This window comes from Meleagris gallopavo, chromosome 2 (assembly GCF_905368555.1).
Source record: "Meleagris gallopavo chromosome 2, MGAL_WU_HG_1.1, whole genome shotgun sequence".
Classification (NCBI taxonomy): Eukaryota; Metazoa; Chordata; class Aves; order Galliformes; family Phasianidae; genus Meleagris; species Meleagris gallopavo.
Window position 1 is genome coordinate 61,873,442 of NC_139405.1, and position 23,529 is coordinate 61,896,970.

The 23,529-nt window shown below is 38.1% G+C and overlaps 1 protein-coding gene across 2 annotated transcripts in view; it reads left to right on the plus strand.

The window, feature by feature from the left end:
- The first annotated feature begins 1,330 nt into the window (after positions 1 to 1,330).
- The window catches only part of FAM184A (family with sequence similarity 184 member A), a 62,165-nt gene continuing 39,966 nt past the window's right edge, over positions 1,331 to 23,529 (plus strand). The window contains exons 1-3 of one of the 2 annotated variants that reach the window (XM_085217402.1): positions 1,331 to 1,887; positions 19,198 to 20,052; positions 21,699 to 21,834. In XM_085217402.1, coding sequence (XP_085073528.1) covers positions 1,723 to 1,887; positions 19,198 to 20,052; positions 21,699 to 21,834 — 1,156 coding nt within the window. In that variant the 5' untranslated portion in view covers positions 1,331 to 1,722. The remainder of the gene's footprint in view (positions 1,888 to 19,197; positions 20,053 to 21,698; positions 21,835 to 23,529) is intronic. The other variant, XM_085217401.1, reaches the window with a different exon arrangement.

Below are 23,529 nucleotides of genomic sequence, written 5' to 3' on the forward strand. Positions count from 1 at the left end.
ATCATATAATCACTTGTTTTAGAAGGGATCTCATAGACCATCCAGTTTCAATCCCTCTGCCGTGAACAGGGTTACCACTCACTACATCAGGCACAAGATTAGACTGCCCAGGGCTCCCATTCAACCTGGCCTTGTTTTCCACTGATTTCTGTCATTTTCACATTGTAGGTGATACTTTTTTCCTGCACCCATGTTGAGAAGGAGATTTAGTCATTCACCATTTGATACTTGTATGCCTACAAAGAATCCATGCAAATACATTTTTAGAGCAGGAGGAAGGGGGAAAAAAAGAGAATAAAAAGAAAGAAACAAAAAAGGAGAAAAAGAAAAAAAGAAAAAGAAAGAAAAAGTATAGAGCATATCAAGGACTTTTAAAAGATCAGTGCAGAGGCTGCTAATCTAGAAATCCAACATGTCCAACCAGATTAATGTATTTATGTTCTCCTAAGGCCAGAGCCTAGCAAAGAGACATTAAATTGTTAAACATGGTGGCTGTTCTCCCGAGGTGCACAGGATGGAAATGGAAGAAGAGAGCAGTCATCTCCACATGAAAACTTATACTAAAATTGGCTGTGAATTCCTCCTGGCAGAGATATTTGTTCTGCACTCATCCCATCAGATCAGCGGTCTGTATCTGCAGTTTGCAGAGGCTGTGTCCCTAGGAAAAGTGGCTGACCAACTTCTGTGCATGCCTTCCCCTCTCACCCTGCTGGGTCACTCCGCCATCTGTGAGTATCTAAAGTAATTTGCAGCCATTGTACTTACTCAATTCGTTTCAGTTTTAAGATGTTACTCCTTACAACCAACTACTCCAACTACCGGATACAGACACTCAAGGTCAGGCTGGACGGGGCTCTGAGCAATCTGATCTAGCTTTAGGTGTTCATTGCAGGAGGATGGACTAGATGGACTTTAAAGGCCCCCTCCAACTCAAACAGTTCTATCGCTCTGCTGTGAGAAAATGGCACTTCTTCCCTCACGCATACCCAGGGGGCAACAAGAGAGCACCCGGCGCCTCCTCACATCGCAGCACCGTAGCGAGCCAGGAGCCGTCCCAGCGCGGTTGAGCTCTGCTCTAAGCCCCGCATGACCCCCAGTGCGTTTTCAGGGCTGTGAGAAGCTTCTGGCGGTCGGTGCCTGCACCCCGAGACCTGCCACGACGGGATATATACACCCAGACCCGTACACGCGTTCCCCGTCTGACAGAGCCCCTTTACAGCAGGGCCTGAAAGCGGAGCATCGCCCAACGGCCGAGTGCCGCGGGCAGCAGAGCGACGGGCACGGGGGAGGGTGGAGGGGCGGACGCCCCGTTCGCTGGGAGGCGCGCGCGGCGCCGGCCGCTCCGAGGCGGGCAGGCAGCGGGCGGGGCTGCCGAGTGACGCGACCTGCGCGGCGTAAACAGCGCGGCGGCGACAGCTTGGGAACGGCCGGCGGCCCCCTCGCTCGTCCCCCGGCCGGGCGGGCTGCCCCGGGGCCGGCCGGCCTCCCCGCCTGGTGCCGGGTGGAAGGGACGGAGGAGCCGCTGGGGAGAGGCCGGTACCGCTCCGCGCAGCGGCCTCCCGCGGGGTTGATGCCGCAGCCCCCCGCCCTCTGAGGGGCCGCGCGCGGGGGCTGCGGACAGCGGCCGGGGAGGTCTCGGACGGCGGTTGGCGGCCTCGGCGCGGCTTCCCGGCAGCGGCGGTGCCGGCGGATGCCGAGCGGCGGCGGGGGCCGGCGGTGAAGATGGCGACCCCGGGGATGAGCTGGCAGCAGCAGCACGGTTACGGCGGCGGATCCGCGCCCGGAGCGGGGAAATTCGGCTCCGGCTCTGCCCCGCCGGGACTGGGAGCCGAGCACAGCCCGGACCTGCACTTCAAAATGAGCAAGAAGATCGCCCAGCTCACCAAGGTGAGACGGTCCTCGCCTCTGGGCTCCTCTGCCGCCTCGGGTGTTTTTCCCTTCTTATTTTTCTTTCCCCCTCCTCCTCGTTTGTTCATTTCACACGTGAAGAGGAGAGGCGCTGCACCTCGCCTCGTCTTGCCACCTCGGCTCAGCCTCGCTGAAGAGAGGTCGTCTCCTGAGCTTGCTTCTTCCAGCGGAACGATGCCCGCTCCTAGGCGGCGCGATGCGGCTGGGCTCGCACCCGGGAGGCCGGGCCTGGCACAGCACCCCTGCCCTGCCCTGCCCTGCCCTGCCCTGCCCCGCCAGCTGCCCCTGGCCCGGCGCTGGGAGCTGGGGAAGGGAGGTGACGTGGGGAAGGCAGCCCTGCGGCATCGCCTTCCATCCGCTGTGTCCGGGCTCAGTTTGGCGCGATCAGGCATCGTGGTCAGCCCTTTATTGGTAGGCTGATGTTTGCTATTTGTTTATGAAAAAGCGAGTCTGTTTTCTAGCTCTTCAATAACCTTTTCTCTGAGTCTTGTTAAATAGAGAAATTCGAGTGGTGCTTGCTGTCCTTTTGCTGAAGAGAGGTGCTCCCATTTAAGGCGTTTAGTAAAGTCTCAAATGCCTTAGGTGGCGTGATGTGTGACCATACCTTGAACCCTGTATTACTGACTTAACAGTTTCCCTTAGAGCATTTCCAGTATAGGAAATACATTGTATCTTTGTTAAAGTCCGCAGTCAAACTGGAACACGCTTTAAAAGCATATTACTAAAGCTGGCAGGCCTCACAATTCAGATCTGATTGTAGCTAAGACTTATTTAGAATAACTTAAAAATGAAAGAAAGAAACACTGTGGTGGTGTAATCTCTCTTGTATGATGCTCAAGACATAAGTGAATACCATTATTTAGGAAGTGAAGGGCAGAATACGTTTCTTAATGAGAATACACAAGGAACAACTGTCAATAATTACATATTTAAAACATCTACAGGTATCTTTAAAAGCGCTATGGGGGAATGCTAGCATTCTTCAAGTGTGGGCTAAGATGGATGAAGGTGACATTTCATTGGAACCACAAATAGAGACGATGAAGAATGCCAGCAATCACCCAGTGGAGACAGTTCATATTTATGCACAGCTGAAGTGATCAGTGAAATAGTGTTTACTATGGACCACTTCACACCTTACATTATTGGAAAACTGATGACTAAGGGATATTTTGGCTGGGTTTTAAATTCAGATTAAATTCAAATTGATATATTAATTTCAGTCAAATTTAAATTTTAATATCTTAAGAAGAAAACAAGAATTTAAATCAATTTAAAAATCACTGTGGTTTGTTTGAGTTATGAATCAGAATATTGAAGATATTGCTACAGACTTGTGCTTCTTGAAAGGTGCAACAAGTACCTGGGGAGCATAAATGTATTTTAGATTTACCTTAAGGCCAGTTACATGTGCAAATTCTTTCAGATAACAGTTTTTATTTCTGCGTGCCCTTTGATATCTTTCCCTTTCTTTCTCTAGGAATTACCCATCAGTTTTTAGCTGATTTCAGAAACAGAGTTCCATTTCTGTTGTGAAACCATGTGTGTATAGCCATGAGTTCCGCATCACTAGACATGTGTGCTGTGTTTTGTGAGTTAGTGTACTTCAGATGGCTTGAGACAAGTGTGAGTTAAATGGGGATATAAATGCATAGTGCTGGAATACTTTGAACTTCTGTATTGAAAGAGTTGACGGGAGTAGAAGTAAGTACTGTGCCTCACTCATAAGGTCTTTTATGATCTGTAATAGAGTTCTTTTAACATTCTGAAGATTTTGTGCATGCCAGTTCTGCTGAAGGTTTCAGAATGCTGCAAATAGAAGCTACAAGTGGCCTTCTGGTTATGTATTTCAATAACTGTAAATTAGCTGTGATTGTCCAAAGATCTTACTGGTGGATTAGGCTTTTGTGGGATTGGACTCTCATATTTGTTTACTTGCAGAGTCCAGTGAGATTTTACTTTCTGTGTTTGTGTTCTGTTTTAAAGGTCCAGGGGAAAAACTTGTGACTTTTGCTGATCCTCACAAACCAAAGGTCTGGGCTAGAGAACCAGCTTTTTAAACATAAAATAGGGTGCATAATGAAAATACTCTTCTTGTACCTACTGCAACAGCAAAATAAAGAATTTAAAGATTACATTTAAAAGTATTCTAAAACATTAATTTCACTGAGATAGAGGTGCAGATCTTGATGGTTTTCCAGTTAGAGTCCTAGCCTGGTGTTTCTGCTTGTTACTTGACCTTTCAGAGATGGAAGCTTAGAAGAGAGAGAAAAAAAAACGTAAGGAGTATATTTTACCCTGAAGAAGTTTCCACCTGCTCTGGGATGTGAAGCCTATGAAGGGAATCTAGCTGCAGGGGAAAAGCAATAAACATGATACTTAATTTCTATAAACAAGAGTTAACTGTCAAAAGAATTAACTTTACTTTGCAGAAGATTTGTGGAAATAAGCTATCCAAATTGAATGATGTGAAAAAAAGATGTAAGAGTGCTTCTGTGAAGGACTTTTGGCCAAATTCTGCAGGTCTGGCTCTGTCAGATGCTTACTCACTTGTATGTATAGAATTACTTTTAAGTATTCTAGGAACTTCTTAATAAGTATGCCATTACATATACATCAGATTGTGTAATATCTTTATATAAAATCTTGTGCCTTCCAGCTGTTCCTCCCCTCTCATCCCCTCCCTTTTTTTGATCTTCATACTTTTCTCTGAAACTGCTTCGAAGATCTATCAAGTCCCAGTGGATTCAGAACTGGAGTCAGGTATTTTATCTGATCAAAACAAAACCTCCAACACAGTGCAGTGAAACGAAATATAAATACATAGGGGGCATAGTTAATTGGGCAGCTTGTATCTTCTGAGAAAAGAAATGTGACTCTGAACTTTTTCCAATTCATGTTTAGCTTTTTCTATGAGCTGTCAGTAGTAGCAAAAGAAAATGCTTTCCCCATAAGAAATGGAGGTCATTCATGAAGTGAATGTAAAATTTCAAAGTTAGAATTCCTATGTTATATTTTCACATTACTTAAAGAGAATTTAATGTTTTGGTTGAAACCATTTGAGAATACCAAGAAAGAAGTGAATTTTGTTTTTAATGCTTAGTTTTACTCAGTAAAACTCAGAGTGAGGCAAAATAAAATGCAGTTCTGTTTCACTGGGCATGCTTCTGAAATGCTTAACTGTATTTTTACTCTTGAAAAAAATATAACTTGATGTAACTTTAATACGTTTAACTCACAGGAGAAGGCAAAACAAGTCAGTAGCTAGAAATTCAGCTTTAAAAAAATAACATGATGCTCATGTCATGTTTAAAAACTGTGGAAATTGTAACTGAAGCAATTTTTGGACCTCTGCTTCAGGATAAGCTCCTTATTTTAGACATGTTGAAAGATCTGTGTACCAGTATGGGGATAAAGTAGCATCTGACACCAAAGATTAAAGCCAAAAAGAAATAAGCTGGCGATTATGAGATTGCATATGTGTTTGTACTACTATGTGCTGAAGTACTAATGCAATGTTGAATTATGCTTGCTGCAGATGAAAATATGCATATGTATTTTTAATTACTTTGCATAAGACAACTGGAATAGGAAACAAAAATTAAGTTGTTGCTTTGATCCTGTCAGTACGGGAGAGTGGGGTTTGTTTTCACGGTTACTTGGAGAGTACAAGTTCAGTGGTCTTGCTGGCTTGTTTTGGTGCTTCTTTTTTTTTTTTTTTTTTTTTGTCCCCATAGCTCTTATGCTGTAGTTTTTGCTTAAGCATTTGTAATTGAGAAATTCACATCTTAAATTTGTGTGCAAAATCTGTTCTGCAAGCTTTGTGATGTCAACATAAACTATGGACATTAATGAAGTACTTTAGGTGATCCACTCTGGCATTATATGGTGAGAATCTTGAATGTTGAGTTGGTTGCGGAAATTTCCTAGATCCTAGTTGCAGAAACTTTAGATGAATTGAAGGAAGAGTCTGTAAGTGCCATACAGGTGCGCTACAGTGATAGTTCCTATTTGGCTGGTCAATTTCATAACAAGAAAAAAAAATCAGCAAAATTGATGTTTTCCCTTGATACATGCCTAGAGCAGAATAGTTAAATTTTGGGATGATTCCAAAAAAGATAAAATAGTAAACAAACTAGATTCTGGGACTCTTGAGACTAGAGTTCTGTTCTGAATCTTGCAGTCTGCATCTTGTATAAATTTGGAAAATAGTTTTCTTCTTTGTTTTCCTCTCTATCATCTTATTTTAAAGAGATATTCTTAGCAAATATATTTTAATACTTAGCATAGCATTTTTCTTGGTCATGTAGTAATATGTAGGTTACTCCAGACGTCTGCTTTTTGTTTCCATGGAAGCTGTAACAGATACAAAGAACACAGTAACACTATCTGAAAAAGCAAATTCTCAGCTACAAAACACGATTTTTCAACATAGTCACCACCATTAACTATGCATTTTCACCAGCAATGAAGGAGTCCGCATACTGTGCTTGCAGAAATCTGCACCAGCAGTGGTGATCCACCCTTTCACAGCTGCTACGATAGCGTAACTGTTGGGAAAATACTGCCTATACACTTCATCTTTCATTGAGCCAGGTGGAAGTCAGGAGACTGTGTGGTGGGCATAGGGAGACAGTGCAGCCAAGATTGGCAGAATGTTTTACAGTCTTCAAGCTGGTATAGGGCTTGACACTATCATGTTCCAAGGGAAAGTCTGTCTTCTCCTCTGGCCTTACTTGGAAGTTCAAGCCTTCAGCTTAGTCTCTGTGGTGATGTAGCGATCAGGATTCATCATTTGTCTGGGTTCCAGGAAGTCTGGAAGGATTGTTCCGATCTCAAAAGACATTGCATATCACTTTTCCCACTGGGGGCTGCATCTTCAACTTTTTCTTCAATTAGGAATTCATATGTCATTCTATGAACTACTGTTTTGAATTGAACTCATAGTAGTGTCACCAATCTCATACTGGTAACGATGTGATCCAGGAATCAGTCACCTTCAGCCTTGTACTGGCTCAGTAGGTCTTGAAAAACTTGCATATGGCATTCTTGCTGTATGTGTGTGAGAATTCGTGGGACCTACTTGTCACAAACTTTGTGATATTCCCATTTTGCTATCATAATTTTCAATGCATCAAAGCAGTTATTTGGCTCCTTACGCAGTTCTCTGACTGTAATCCACTGATTTATGCAGGTGAGCTGATTGAGGCACTTTTCAATTTGTGGTATGATAGCTGTGTGTGGTCATTTGGAATGTGGCTTGTCTTTCATGTCACTGCTGTCACTGCTGAAATGCACCACCCACCACCTCACTGTACTCACCTCCACTGTTGTGTGTCCATAAATGTGCAACAAGCACTGACAAATGTTAGTGGGTGCAGTTGTTTAAACATGTAAGAATTCAGTGACACACCCTTCCTTTATACTCACTTCCATTATAAGACAAGTCTTATAAGTCTTTTGTCAGACTGCCCATCTGTCACACAGCAACAAAATGTAATGGAATATTGGTTGGAAGGTTCAACCTCTACTGCCGTACCATCAACATCCACCTCTGACACTGTGGGCCAATGTAGCAAAATAGGAGGCATTACTTTCAGAGCAGCCCTCGTATATTTATTTCAAAGACTAAATAACAAATTTGATAGCCTTTAATTCACATTTGTGCTTCTTATTGTGTGAACTTTTTGGCCTGAAAGGTTAGAGATCTCCCTCCCTCAGCTAACACAGTACAGTTCTATGGCAGTAGCTATAAGATTTAGCTTATTAATGAGAATACTTAAAATGTTGTATTTCTAGTGGAACTTTGTCAGATTTTATTTGAAATTATTCAACCTCAATAAACAAAATATCTAAATCTCTCACATAAGCTTCATTATATATAGGGTTATATGGGAATTTAAAAGAAGAGCCCTTAAAAATAGAAAAGTAATGAGAATCTAAAAGAGCCTCTCAAAATGTTTTGACATTAGCTGTCATCATGTGGTAGCTGATGCCAATAACAGTTTTCAAAAAATTCATTTTTCATTTTTTAAGCAACCTTATGTCATCTCTCCAATGTTTGTTAACACTGGCAGTAGGCCAGTGTTTGCTTGAAGCTCCAGCATTGCATGAAAAAGACTGAAATTTCAAAAAGGGTGTGATTTGACTACAGACTTGAATTTCAAAATTTTTTGTATGTTTCCAGCTAGTAATGTTGGAAGAGATGTTACGTTGTTTTAGTTGGAACAGAGGTGATATTTCTGAAGCAGATATCTTAAGATTTTTCATTTTAAATCCTGCTAATAGAGTTTCTCCACCTCCCCTTTCTAACTCTTCACGTTGTTTTCTGACTATGTCCTTACTGTCTACAGTAGTTGTGGTCTTAGCAAAGGTTATTCACAGAGGAGAAACTTTTCTGTAGTTATGATGGTTTAAGGACAAAGATTGAATTGTGTAAGAATTCTTCTTCAGACTTAAAAGCAGAAGTGGTTAGCTTTAGCATCATACTTACTTTCTTGTTGAAGGACTTAAGGGTTGCTTTAAAGCAATTCTATCAGTGCAGTAGTGCACTTTTTTTTTTTTTTTTTTTTTTTTTGAATGGGGAGGGGAAACTTGGTAATCTCTAAGTCTCTTGTGAGGAACCTACATGGAAAACTTCGTTCTCTTGGAGTTGACAACAAGAAGGCGAGGGGAGGTTCATTACCTTAATTGCTAGATTTTTTTCTTTTTTGTAGACTTACTTATCAGTAAAACTCTACATAGTGCTGTGAAGTCAGATGTGTATGTTTCTTGGCTTGAACAAGGCTGGCAGTGGTAAGCAAGATTGTGTAGTCTTCTATGACATCATCAGTGTCATACCAGTAACCAAAGGCACTACATTGCAGAAATAACCAGAAGAAAGAAAGGTAGTCTGAAGCAGTTAACCATCTTACTGTATTTAATGCTTTATCTGTTGTTGTTTCTTTGTTTCTTTACAGTGGCTTTTTTAACTGCATATAGAAACTTATACAGAACAGCCTTTTACTTAGGTTGTCACTTGGGTCGGTTCAAAATGGCAACCTTTACAAATTGCCAGTGTTAAAAAGTTCACAAAGTCCTTTTTGTTCAAGATGCTTTTGCTAAATGAAACACAAGCTTTTAGCTAATATAAGAAGTATGAGGTGATGGCAATAAATAAATAAATGTATTTTTATTTTACTTTTTATAAGATGAAAGAAATTATTTCAGCCAGTTTCCTTTAACTAGAAATCTGAACTATAATGTGTTTAGAAAACAGGTGTGCTGTAATCCAGAGATTATTAATTGAATGATGATTTTGCTCATGATGTGAGTGAAAGCTGTAACTTTTAGCAAAGGGTATGTCTGAGACTGCCTTCTCAGATCTAATATTATCCAGAATGAAAGCTAATATGTTTGGATAGCTTGTACTGAAATGTACTGCAGTAATTTCTTATGATTGTCATTTTAAAATTTGAGAAATGAAAATGGTGATAAATTGTTCTAGTAATAAAGAATAGATGAAAGAACTTTAAATAGGTTTGTTGTTTTTATTTTTCTGTGCTCTGTATTAATAAACGTAGGCTTCCCTTCAGAAAAGCCTTTTTGTTTGTATCTTATGGTAATAATTTAGCTGAGATGTGCTTCTAAGCTACCCATGTATTTTTTTTCCAATGTCAACCTGTATTGCAGTGTTACAATATATGCTACTTGTATGACTTATTTTAAGATTATATACATCATGTACATCATGTATATATAAATGCATATACATTTATGTTGTGCCACTGAGTGGTGAAACTTAATTTGAAATTTTTGAGACATTGTTTTGGTTGAGTTGTTCACTAGTTTGGCCAAACTGGATCAGACTTTGGAGTATTTATTTATAGTCAATTAAATTCCTGTGGCATAAAAATGTTAGGTTTTTTTTTTTTTTTAAAGCATATGATGTTTTATTTTTTGCTGAGATAGGTGTTACATAGATTTAAGTGCAAAAAGTGGGCCCTAATAGAGGCTGGAATCTGATAGTAAGATCAGTTTGCGTGCTCTTTGAGCTGATCTGGAAACAACACTGTGTCCATTCTCTCTGCTCCTTGGATTCTTGTCTTGCATTTAGTTTCATGCTCTGCTTCATACTTTGTCTTGTGGATCTCTACAGAATTGTATAGATCATTCATAATTTGGTGTATTGGGTATGTTCTGCCTCACCTCTGGATATCTACAGTGTAACACTGTACTGTATTCCTGTTCGGGCAGGCCTTGCCATTTTCTGTGTTCTTCCATATTCTGCATAAGCACAGAGCCTAAAACAAATGTAATTTCTATTGGTTTGTATTGTTTACCATTTCTTCTAGATTATCAAGTCACAGCTGCTACAGTCCAAACTTCAGATTATTCTTTATAGATACATGCTTAATAAAATAAATCTTTTTCTTTAATGTCAGTTATTTTATATATAAGTACCCACATGCGCACACACATATGTGTTTGTGTGTGTGTGTATTTCTAATGGGCCTATGTTCACTAGTCATGTGAGAAAGTTAATTTTCTGCTTTCAGAAAACTTAGCTTGGCAAAGTTGGAGGCAGTAATAACATGTCCTCTTACTGGACAATATAAAAAAAGTGAAATGCTGTTCAGAGATGTACCCACATCAAATTTTGGTGAGCATGCCTCTTAAGATGTTATTGGAGTCCTGACTAACATACTGTGTTGGGCTCTAGATTTGCTAGTAATTCTTCAGCCTCTGCTGTTCTCAGGCATAGAAAAGGAATTCTTACAGGCTCTTACAGAAAAGGATAACAGTTGTTTAACTGTATTGAAAGAATGTTTTCTTGTCTGGAAATTATAAAAACCAGTAGCTTGTCAAATAATTCAGCGTAGTCTCAAGCCTATCTACAATAGCTGATTTTATTAAAAGGTATTAGAGTCACGTAATATTGACACAGGTATTTTAGTGAAGTCTGAGCCTGTACGTGCTTCTCTTGGAAACTTGGTAGCTCGCGTGACACTTCGCCTTGTGCTGTGATGGAACCATCTCCTGCTCGGTGTTTCGCTCAGCTCCCGCAGAGGCGCGGCTGACCATCCTGCTACTGTCCGCGGTACTGAACGCAGGGCTCGGTTCGGGCCGCCAGCCTGTTGCTGTCCGTGGTGCTGGGCACAGGGCTGTCTCATTATTTTAACTTTACTGCCAGTGACGTCAGGGGCAAATCATTTCTATCTATCAGTAGGTTAACCTGTTATCTCCGTAGACACTCAACTTATAAAACTACAGTTGTCCAAGGCTTCTATGTAGTCTATGTCGTGAGCTATTACATTGATTACACTGAATGCTGTGAAAATAAGTGCAATGAATTATTTACCTCAGTGTAGGTGCCTTGTTTGATGTTGGCTTCTCCGAAAGAATGATGGAAAGATGGAAAAGTGAAACTTAGAAATAGCACTGATATTATTCCATGTATTCTGTTGATTAGCAAATTAAGGTATGTTAGAGAATATTTAAGTGAAAAGCAGTGTTTTATTCATGATATCAAAATTCTAGAAGATGGATTCAAGTTTGAGTTCCTAAAGCTAATTTAGGAAACATTCTACAAAAAAAAAAAAATTGATGATTTATTTCAGGATTTAAATTTCATCTAAGTCTTCTGAAAGAATTACCTTCCTACCTTATGAGAATTTAGAAGGTGAAAAACAAAGATGTCTTATCAAATTTATTAAAAGAAAATTTTCTGTTTCTGAAAGTTACATAAAGTCTGTTAGATTCAAAATTCTTCATAGCTCTCAAAAGAAATGAGAAAATTGCATCTTGAGATATTATATAATGCTTTAAAAACAGTTATTTTTATGATTAATCAAAAAAAGGGGTTTACCTTTTTTGTTTTTTTGGAAGCTTTGCACTTAATATTCTGCTATGTGTTTTTGTTTGTTTTGCCAGCAGCAAACTAATGTTGTCTACTGAATGTTAAGTCAGTTGCTCAGCTCTGAGAACTTGTCTGTGCCTTGCTTCAGAGTCCAAATACCCACAAACAAACGCAGTACAGATATATTAGCTTAAATTCCCCTGAGACTTTCTGTACCTGAAAGTTTTTGTTAAATTATGCAAATATTAAAGAAAAAAAAATAAGACAATGCAGCTCAGTGACTAAATCATAACTTGTTGTAGTCCTTTGGCCTGTTTTGTTTTTCTTGCAGTGAGGACTAATCATACAGCAGATGTGTTAACCATATTCTAGTTAGATGATTAGAAGTTAAATGTGTTTCTTTCTCACTAGGAGGCAGATTGCAGAATTGTACATCTGTCACTAAATCTTTTTTGCTGTTGTTGGTGCTGCAGTATGTTTCTCAAGATTAAACTATCTTAGCAAATTGCCTAGAGCTAATTGCGATTTGTGATGGTTGTGCCTGACATAACTTGATTGTTAGAGGTTAATATTCCAGAACCAAAAAGGGGCTTTAATTGGATGATGTTGGCAATTATTCTGTGCCTTGCCCAGCCCAAGGACATTGGGTTGTAATGACAAATATATGCTTAACTAGTCTGAAGAAATAGTTGATTCTTACCTGTGTGTAGAATGAACACCTAAATTAATCTTGTTCATTAGAGGGCTGTGTAAGATTACTTCTGCAAGTCTGTCCTATTGTCACAGTGGAATTATCTGTCCTTTTTCATCAACTCCTATGTGTACTTAGCTGTGAAAATAAGCATGCTTGAAGTCATCTGATTAGTTTGACTCTCTAATTCAAATATCTAATTTTTTGCATAACAAATTGGGGATGCATGCATAGCTGGTCTTGTATTCCTGTGTCTGCCTTCCTTAAACGGTGGATTACCTGCTGAGAGTCCCAGGAGGATGTAGCTGATGTTGAAACAGATGAATTTCCTGATAGTTACACCTTCATGTAATGTATATCTTCCTTATGCTTCTTTTCTAAAGAAAACTACATATCTTTCGAACAAAAACTATGTAGTACAGTAAACTGCACAGCTTGTTTTTAGCTTAATTTTCTCCATTCTGGAAAAGAGAAGAAGTTGTATTTATTATTTATATTTCACTTGTCAATGTCTTGTACAGATTGTGGGGGTGGGGTATCAATTAGAGAGTTCAGCTCATTTTATGTCTATCTGGAGTACAATGTAGTATTAACAGATGTGAATTTTCTTTCCAGCGCATCTTAAGAGTTTTATAAGGCAGCTTGTATTGCTTTTTTTTTTTTTTTGATGTTGACAAAGGATTGAAAGAATATGTAATTCTTTCCATAGCCTTAAACTCGGATTTCTTTAGCTTGTGTTGGTCCTTGTATTTTCTGATGTGTTTTGTTTGTTATTGGAGTAGAAAGTAAGTTAACTTCTTAGTAAGTGCAAGGGAATTTGTGATTACTTAATACTTAAGTAACCACTCCATTATTCATTTCTGCTTCTTTTTGCAGTGTTTATCTTCAAGGATACTATCGAAGTTTCATTTTAATTACATTGCATTTAATTTGTTGGAATCTTTTCATAGTGTCCTAGTGTGTTTTGTATCCTTATACTGTGATAGAAGACTGCCTAAAATATAAGATGTATATTAGGAACTTGTTGAAAATCCTGTGGCAAATTAACAAGTGCAAATATTTAAATTTCTGTCAGAAAAAGAAATCACGTATGAAATGCACTTAGCTCTGTTGGTATGTATATTGGGTTTGTATTACAAGGTTTAGGTGGGGGGGGGGGGCTGCAGGAGTGGCCTCTTGGTAGATCCCAGCACTACCCCATGTCAGATGAAAGCCAGCTCCAAAAGTGTCAGGCTGCTGGCCCAGCATGACCAGTGAGCAGATTAAAGAAAGGGAAAAGCTGTTGCACAGTAGCAATAGAGAGGGATGAAGATAAAAGCAAATCAGCCCTGAAGACAGTAAAGTCAGTGTAGAAAGAGGAAAGTGCTTCAAGTATGGAGCAGAAGTTCCCTGCAGCCCATGGAGAGGCCATAGGGATGCAGGCTGTCCCTCTGTAGCCCATGGGCAGCGTGTGGAACAGATCTCCACATGGAGCCCACGGTGCAGCAGTGGATGTGGCTTGAAGGAAGCCCAGGGGCAGGAGGGTTCAGGCAGCTGCCACTCATGGGGCCCATGCTGGAGCAGTAAAATCCCAGAGGATGGGCCCCGTAGTATGGAGCTGTATTGGAGCAGTGCTAGAAGAGCTGCAGACCGTAGGAAAACACCACATGGGGTCTGTTTGGGAGGGACAGGATCCCATGGGAGTGACCCCATGCTAGAGCAGGGATAGGGAATGACCACGAAGGAGTGGCACAGATGAAGTGTTATGGCCTATGCACAGCTCCTGTTCCCATGCCCTGCTCAGGAGGAGGAAATATAAAAGATAGGTGAGAGGAAGGTGTTTTTTATTCCTCATTGATCTAGTCTGTTAACAATGGGCAATAAACAGCATTAGACTTTCCTGCACCTTTTTCTATAGCTTGGAAGTAATTGTTGAGTGACACCCTGTTCTTATCTTAACCCACAAAATATTTCATGATGTTTTTCTTGTTTTGTTTTGTTTTGTTTTTTACTGAGAAAAGGGAATGAAAGAACATCAGTATGGTCCTTTGCTGACCATTGGTATTAATCCACAACAGTATTCATTAAGCTTGCTTGTATTTAATGTTCCTTATCATAAATAACCTTTACACTTCCATTAGAAGAGATGTTCTTTTTGAAGATGTATTATACACAGTCTTTCTAACCCTTAGGCTATAGATAGGAAACATCCTCTTTAAATACCGATTTAGGGAAAGAACTTGCTAAAACTGAATGAGAAGGGAAAGATAGGTATCAAAATCTTTCCTGACTGTGGTAGGGGAAGAGGAGTGCATTAATTGTTAGAGACACTTGTGCTTAACGTGTGCATGTATATATATGTATATATAGATGCAATTAAATACATGTAGATTGTTTACTTATTTGCTGGCTAAGCTTGAAACTTTGAAAAAGTAATTAGACCTGAGCAAGTTGATTGTCTCAGTTAAATGTTTTACTCCACAAAGTGTGTTTTTTTTTTTTTTTTCTGCACTGCCTCTTAAAGTTAAGGTAACATTTGTAATTCTACAGGAAAAAAAAAATGCTTTGGAATCTGCATTATCCATAGAATAGCCTTTAGAAATGCTTCAGAGTAATTTCTTGATATTCTATGAATCTATGATTTGTATCTAGCTTACTTGGATCATTCTCAAACTTTCTGTAAGCTGATGGATTATTTTGCAATACACCACCATTTTAGGTTTTTTTTTTTGTTTCCATTTAAAAAAAAAATAATAATCAGATTCTTACAGTAGTAGTCAGAACTAGGCAATTTCATTTGAGAGAATGAATGTATATGTAAACTGACATGTGCATCATACAGACCTGTGTGTGCCTCAAGGAAAAGGCCTTGAGCTAATTATTTTACATGAAGTTGCATGCAAATGTCTCCATTTAAAAAAAAAAAAAAATTAAAAAGGAGTAACAAATTCTTGCAAGCATACTTAGATGTTTCCCCTGATTTAAGATCTCCGGTATTTTCTGAACTGCTACATTTTCAAAAAAAAACAAAAAACAAACAAAAAAAAAACACCCACTAACATGTGCTGAAGAAATTAGACTTCTTGATTTTCCTTTAATCATTCTATATGATATCAACTCTTAGAGATTTTGTTTGCTGCTTAGGATAGTTCTTGATGCCCAAAACTTGAGTCCTTGATGAAGATCCTTCTTTGTCTGACCTTGGTGAGAAACTCTGAAAACATTTACTTACATACCTTTGTATGATTAATCTCTGGATCAGTAGGAGTTAACATCTTGCAGTAAATGTAGAATGAAATACTGTAATAGCGCAGATCTAGCAAACTTTTACAATTTAAATATTCTTTGATCATTTTGTTCTTTATATTTATTTCCCCAGTTATTCTCCTGTCTCTTCCAGCCCTGATTACCCTCCCCCACCTCAAAAGAAAAAATAAAAATGAATATTATTCTGACTAGTTAAGACAATTCTAGCTTCAGATACCAATATTAGCGAGCATTTCCACAAAAAATATTTAAATGATGGAACAAGACTTGTTTATTGCATGCTTGGTTATTTAAAAATGATGTGGTTTCAGCTAGACCATACATAGATAAATTAAAAAAAAAAAAATCAGTCAACTTTTCATGATGAGTATGTAATGAAAACTAAATGTTTAAAATCATGACACTTGGGATGGTAAGAGTTCATACAGAGCTAAGTTTGAAGGTGAAACAGTATAATGAAATTTTAGCCTTGATTTATATTAAAAGTAATAAAATAATGAAAGCCTGAATGATAAAACAGAGAAATAGTCTTTTTTTGTATTATTATTATTATTTTAGATTTTGGTTTGTTTTCAGTCTAAGAACTTAATTTTCAGCGGGAGTGTATTTTGAGGGCTGGGGAGGAATGTCATGTTCTTGCTCTATCTGGATTTAAGCACAGTCAGACTAGTGTAGTTTGACTAGCTTTTTTGGAGAGATGCTGTTGGAGGGAGTTGCTACAGCTGCAGACTCTATATGTCGCTTCTCTGTTTGTCGTATTGTGCACCTAATGTGCTGGCCCAGCATTTATGAAGACTTGCAGTAGACCAGATGGCTGAAGAACAGATGCTCTTTCTTCCATTATTTCAGTGGTGTCCAAGCAATCCTGGCCTGAAGTTCTGGGCTTAAGGAGTCTTGTTACATTGCCAGCAACACAAAGGACTGAACTGACAAAGCATCTATATTTACTGTATTTTCCCTAGGGAACAAAAACTCTTTGTAGTTAAAAGAATTTTATTTATTTAAGAAAAGTAAAAATAGAGATAATATGGACATCCATAGGTTTTGGTGGGGAGGGACATACATATTATGATTTTTTTAAAAGGAGAGAGTAGTGTGCATGTTAGCCTTAGCAGTAACTTGGGTTTCCCTATTGAATGCTTTGAGCAGGGTTGTCTCTTGATTACAGTTAAAGAAAAATATGTCATTAAAAATGTAACTTTAATTGTTATATGGAAGAAAACTTCAGAGTTTATCTTGTGGAGTTCAATGTTTGGCTAGTAATGCATGAGAAGGAATAAAACGTTATCAGCTATCTACTTCATATATCTGTTAGTAAAGCATTTATAAGAATGTACTTGCAATTGTGGAGAACTTCTCCGAACAGTTATTTTTTTTAAATCCTCCAGGAAAATACTTCAAAGCTACTATATTTTTAATGTATTAAGGAGCAGATATCTATCTAGTAAAACCAAACTTAAATATAACTTACTTACCGTTATTTAGTCAGCAGAGAGGAAGAAAAGGTGGAAAAAATGAATGCTTTGCTCATTGTTATGGAGAAAGTGTTCATTCTGTACTGCAGTAGGTGATATGAATTAATTTTTTGTAGTAGTACAGTAATTCCTGGAAGATGTTATTTTAATGTTACTATCTTGTAAACTTCAACTTTTCTATTTGTATCTCCCTTTTATCTGTAGGTAATGACTTGTCCTTAGAAAAGTCTTGTTATTGTTTCTCAGCATACTGTAGTACTTTCTGTGTTGAACAGCTCAATTCTCATTTACCTACTGATAGAGTAGGTCGGGCTTGTTGGTTTGTGTTCCAAACCATTAATAAGTTGCACATGAACAATTTGTTGTTGTCATTGTAGTTTTGTTGCAGCTTATTAAAGAGAAGTGCAGTCTTGGGCTGTTTCAAACTGGTGGCTGAAGCATCAACATGCACTGGCAGCAGCACCGAAGTGTTTACTGAGAATAAGGCATATCAGTTGGATGAACCTAAATGTATGCTCTGTCTCAGAAGTCCATTTGTTGAGTCTGAAATGAAGGTTTACCAAAGATATAAAATTTGTTTGTGCAAGACATGTTAGTTTGTTGTTTTTCTAAAAGGTATCAGTTCCTATTTCCATGTTAACTTCAAAAGAATAAACCACTCATTTGTTTTGATATTCTCTGTGCTGCAGAATTTACTTGGCACCTAATACTAGTATTAAGGTGAAGTATGTATTTTTAATTGGAAAAACATTCATTCTATCATGACTGAGTTGCTGGTTGGAGCAGATGACCCAAGTGAAGCTGGCCATGTAAGAATATAATATCTGGTTTGGAGCTGAAAATGTTTCTTAGCCAAATAGTCAAATGTCTTTCAGCCACACTTTCAAATAGTGTTGTTTGTATTCCGTGTTGGTGCAAGACACCAATGCTAATGCAGAAAAAGCTTTCCTTTGTTATACTCCACGGGGTAGAGCTAAATAGTTCAGTGCTTGATTCTTGGCATAAAAAGGTCATTACTGGTTTTGTTACTAATGCTCTTTAGTTCTGTAGACTGAATCACATAGTATTTCGTTAGACTCTTATTAGTTATGCTACTGTTTTGTATAAAAGGTATTAAGATCTTTAGCTGACAATCTTATAGTATTTTTTACAGTATGAATAGTTTCTTTGCTGATGTATTTGTAAAAAAGGAACACACTTCTGTATGTTTGTGAGAGTTAGGCTGAATTTTTTATTTTAAATTACAGTGTTGTGCAATTGATACATCCCAAGAGATATACCTAGTTACTCTAGAACTTTAACCGAATGTTGAGTAGTTTTGCTGGCTTCACAACCAACTTCAGCTGCTTAGCTTCCTTGACTCCCCAAGCTGCTGTCTTCTTTTTCTGTTCAACTAACTGACTAGCTGGAAGTTTATCAAGCTTATGTAGTTAGAAACCTCAGATCTTAAGAGATTTGGATACACAGGTTGTATAATAGATGAACTGCCTAAAAGCAACTTGTATCTGGGCAACTTACAGGTCTGTAAACCAGAGCAATCAGTGTTGGCATTTTAGATGTGTCTAAAACAGAATAGTTAAGAATAGTTTGCAGTTGAAGAGCAGGAATTCAAGATTTGGACTTTATTACTGCAGGAAAAGAAATTGGAGCATATATTGTTGTCTTGTATTGTTGTGTGTGTATATTTTCTGGCAGAAAAATTTCTGTTCAAATATTATGTTTTGTTTTTCATATGTATAATGTGCTTTTTTCACCACTGGAATTTACAGCAACAACATGTATATAAAGGCCAACTTTTAATCAGCAAAATTATAGGTTGCAAACTGTAGAAAGCCTGTTCCACAAAATGTGTAAGATTGTAATGACTAAATCAGAATTTATGCAGTCAAATTCGAACATTTGGTGTCTCACTTGTATCAGGAAAACATGCCAGATTGTCAAAGTAGCAGAATGCCTAGGGTGCTTTTAATTTTTTTATTTTTTATTTAGTAGTTAGCCAGAATGCCTTTTCTCAGTATATTATTGTTTCATATTTGTAGGTAATATATGCTTTGAACACTAAAAATGATGAACATGAAGCTGCTATTCAAGCCCTTAAGGATGCCCATGAAGAAGAAATTCAACAAATTCTTGCAGAAACAAGGGAGAAGATCTTGCAGTATAAAAGTAAAGTTGCAGAAGAAATGGATCTTAAGAGAAAGATCCAGGTTTTGGAGGAGTCACTGGAAGATCATAAAAAAATGAAACATCAGGCCTTGACAGAATTTGAAGCGTATAAGGATAGAGTTGAAGACATGCAGCTTTGTGCAGAAGCCCAGCATGTCCAACGTGTAGTGACGATGTCAAGAGAAGTAGAAGAGATCAGGAAGAAATTTGAGGAAAGGCTACGAAGTTTCATACAGTTGCAAGTGCAATATGAAAAGGACAAGCGCTCAGCTCTGGAAGACTTGAGAGCTGCGCATAGGCTTGAGATTCAAGAACTTCTGAAGACTCAACAGAATCAGAATGCAACCTTGAGTAAGGGACAAGAAAAGCTAGAGGAACTGCACAGACTGGAACTTGAAGACTTGAATAATAAAGTTGAGGAATTGAGACTGGAAAGAAAAAAACTCATTGAGGACTATGAAGGTAAACTCAGCAAAGCACAGTCCTTCTATGAACATGAACTTGACTCATTGAAAAGATCCCAGCTTTTTACAGCTGAAAGTCTGCATGCTTGCAAAGAAAAAGAGGTGGAGCTAAGGAAAGAGTTTCAAAATCAAGAAAGTATTTTACGGAAGAATCTGGGAAAACTTAAAACTGAATTGCAAATGGTCCAGGATGAAGCTGCCAGTCTTCGGGAAAAATGCCAAAAACTTCAGGTGGCTCTTAGTACAGCAGAAAACAATGTTCAGGTGAGGTCAATAATTTGTTGTTCCAAAAATGAGTTTATTTCTTTCTTTCGTTTTCCAGTTTAGGCTGCCGGACTATTACACTGAGATGATTGAAACATGTAAACTGAATTTTCTACTATTCATAATTGTTTTTCATCCACTCTAGATATTTTATTTATATTATTTAATTTCCCCAGTCTGAATTAATATATATTTGTTTATATTCCAGTAGACTCTAGAAATCCCAATCATGGGAAAGTTTTGTTCTCTTTGTACAAGCAAAGTGACTTGCTTTCCACTAAGCGTGAACAGAAGTTGGTTGTTCCAGTCATATTACCCAAAGTACAGTATACTGGACAGAGTATTCAAAACCATTACTACTTAGGGAACAGGAAAAAAAAAGTCTTGCACAAGTATGTTTTCCTTAGTTCTCCATGTAAATTCATCCATACCTCCCATACAAAAGTTTCAGAAGGAAGGAAGATGCTGATGACTGATAATGTCTGAGTTGTTATGCTGATAAATGGAAATGCTAGAAAAGATGAAAAAAAGTTAAGAAGCAGCCTAATATATTTTACAGAAATTTAATAGAACAGACTATAAATAGGATGAATATTCTGTATTCAGTGCAGTTGTGGTTGTAGAGATCATTGGTGACTATCTGGCCTAAACATCCAGAGTGTTAAGAACAGTAGCTTTTTGAGAAGAAAAGAAAGCAAAAACTTCCTGGATGTTAGCTTTCCTGGCTTTATAATAAAAAGAGCCTTCTGTGATGTTTTTACAGACAGTAACTAAAATGCTGAATATGTTTTCAGAGTTATTTTGATTCTGAAGTTGCTGTTCAATACTAACATTTCTTGTCCATAAAGAAGGACAAGACATCCCAGACAAGACATCCCCGACATACAAAGACAGGTCTTTTGGTCAGCAGAGAGATAGGACTATGTATATTGTCCTTAAAGGAAAAGTTTCTGTGAAATATTACTCGCTTTTTGTAACTGTGCCTAGTTATAAAGATCACTGTGGAAGAGCTTAAATATCTCACTTTGGGCAGTTTTAGTAACTCTCATGTTTCCAAGTATCTTAAATAAGATAGTTATAGCAGTTCTGGAAGAATCCAGGACTTCATTGGTTTGAGCTGAGATATACCATCAACTTGTGCCATTTATAATCTAATTCCAGCCAATCCTTTGAACTATTTTGCTGTCATCTTGTGTAATGGCTACAGGTAAAAGAAGACTCCCTTATTCCTGTATCAGAAGATGAATACAAAATAGTCTTTTTTTCCAGTCTCCCAAGGGTCTTCCAAAAGTCCATTTCCAATTCTGTTTAATTAAGGAGATTGAAAACTGCTGTAAGCATCCAACGTATTCTTCAGTTTGAAGAACTCCGAGATATGAGACACCAGGTTTCTCAAATGGATCCCGTGTTTATTTTTCATACACACTTTTGAATATTATTGCACTTTGCTTCATGCTTCCTTGTCATGCCATATATCTTCTATGATATTTTGGGAAACTCACATCATGGATATGATGTTAATGTTACAAGATTTCAGCTCGTGTTGAAATAAAATGTTTGCTGACAGGTCTTTTTTGTACATTTTCACCTAATGCTCATTTCAATGTTATTCTATATAGTTAGACGTTATACCATATTTCCTGTAGGTTCTTCAAAAACAGCTAGATGACGTGAAGGAGGAAGAGATGTCATTGCTAAGCAAACATAAAGAAGTGGAAAGTGAGCTAGCAGCTGCCAGAGAGCGCTTACAACAGCAGGCCACTGATCTTGTTCTCAAAGCCAGTATGTATGTTAGTAATGTAATCTAAAAAACGATCTTCATCTACTGATTCTTGCGTTTCTTTTTTCTTTGAAGCTTGTGGAAGTTTAGTGTGCCTAAGGACTGTTTCATGCTCTTCATAGAATCATAGAACTGCTCAGGTTGGAAAAGACCTTAAAGAACATCAAGTCCAACTGCAGCCTGACCATACTATCCTAACTAACAACCCTCTGCTAAATCATGTTTCTGACAAGTGTTCTTTTATTAATCGTTTTGATATTGCATAGTTTGCACTTAGAATTTTTTTTCTGTGTGTGTAATTAATTGTACACAAGTACAATGTTTTACTTTGTGTGCTCTGTATATATCTTATAGGCCTTGAATCATCTTGCATTAACTATATGTCATGATTTCATGACACTGTACTTGTATAATATGCTTCTGTCTTTCATCTGTGTGTTCTCTATGTAATCACCAAAAAACATTATTCCTGTTTCTCCATCCTTTTCATTTGCTTTGTGCTTTCGCTGAGGTAGTGGTACTTTGCTTTACCTCTGCTTTCAGAAGATATGTGGTTTATTGGTTAATAAATTTGTTAGGATTTTCTTTATAGCTGTTTTCTTGACTTCTCTGTGCTTATTAACATATGGAATGACATATAAAATGGTTTAAGACTTGATTGTACATATGTGGATTTTACCTCATTAGTATTGTATCTGTAGCAAACTGTTTGGTGATTGGGTATGGATTTGAACTTCATTAACTATACTGTAGGTAGACCAAAAATAAGCCCCTGCTTTATCTTTGGCCTTATTCAACTAGAACAATCATAGAAACATCTGATTATTTTCCAGAAGTTAGCAAAAGTGGGGGGGAGAAGGAGGGGAGTGGTCCTTCCCAAGTGTCAATTTGGATAAAATCACCTTCTTTTGAGGGCTGGGATGTTGCCAGACTGGACCAATTGGTCTTGGAGACAGAAAATAATTCACAGCATTAACTTGCAAATACTGTAAAGTTACTATTACAAATGGCTACGTGGCCTAGCCTTTGAATGGTGTTTGTATATGTGGCCTGTATCAAGGCTTTATTTTTTTCCTTCAAATACTGAGGCAGTTCTATAGATTGGACTAATTGTATTTGCCGTCTGGAGAGCTTTATGCCTAGGATGTACACACTATGCATGTAAGGGCTTGGAATAGGCTAGGTTTTATCTTTTGACAATATAGAGGCCATATGGGACCCAAAACTGTGAGGTCCTTCTGGATGTAAATAGCTAAAAGGAATATGTTTCCTGTTAAGATAATCTCAGTTATAGCTTTCAAATGGGATGCCGATCCTCCAAAAAACAAAAAGGCATCAAAAGAAAGCTTCTGACCTGCAAAGATTCAGTTGCTTTTTAGTTGCTTAGTTTTTAGCTTTAGTTGCTATTCCTTGCATGCTGATTAAAATTAAGAGTTTGATAACGTTTGCCACTGACTTCAGTATTTTGTTTTCTTCTGTGTAGCTTATTGTGGGGTAAAAATGCGTGGTTTTAGGTGAGGTTAGTTCTTTGGGACTGATTGTGCATCTTCTTAGTCCTGCCTACTTCTGTGTTCTCTTGGAATCAATATGCAACTTTGAAGCAGAGAAACTGAAACTGAAGGAGCCCCAACAGCAAAGTCTCTGCAATTGTTGGATGTTTCAACAATAAAAATAAAAAAGAGTAAAATAGAGGGGAA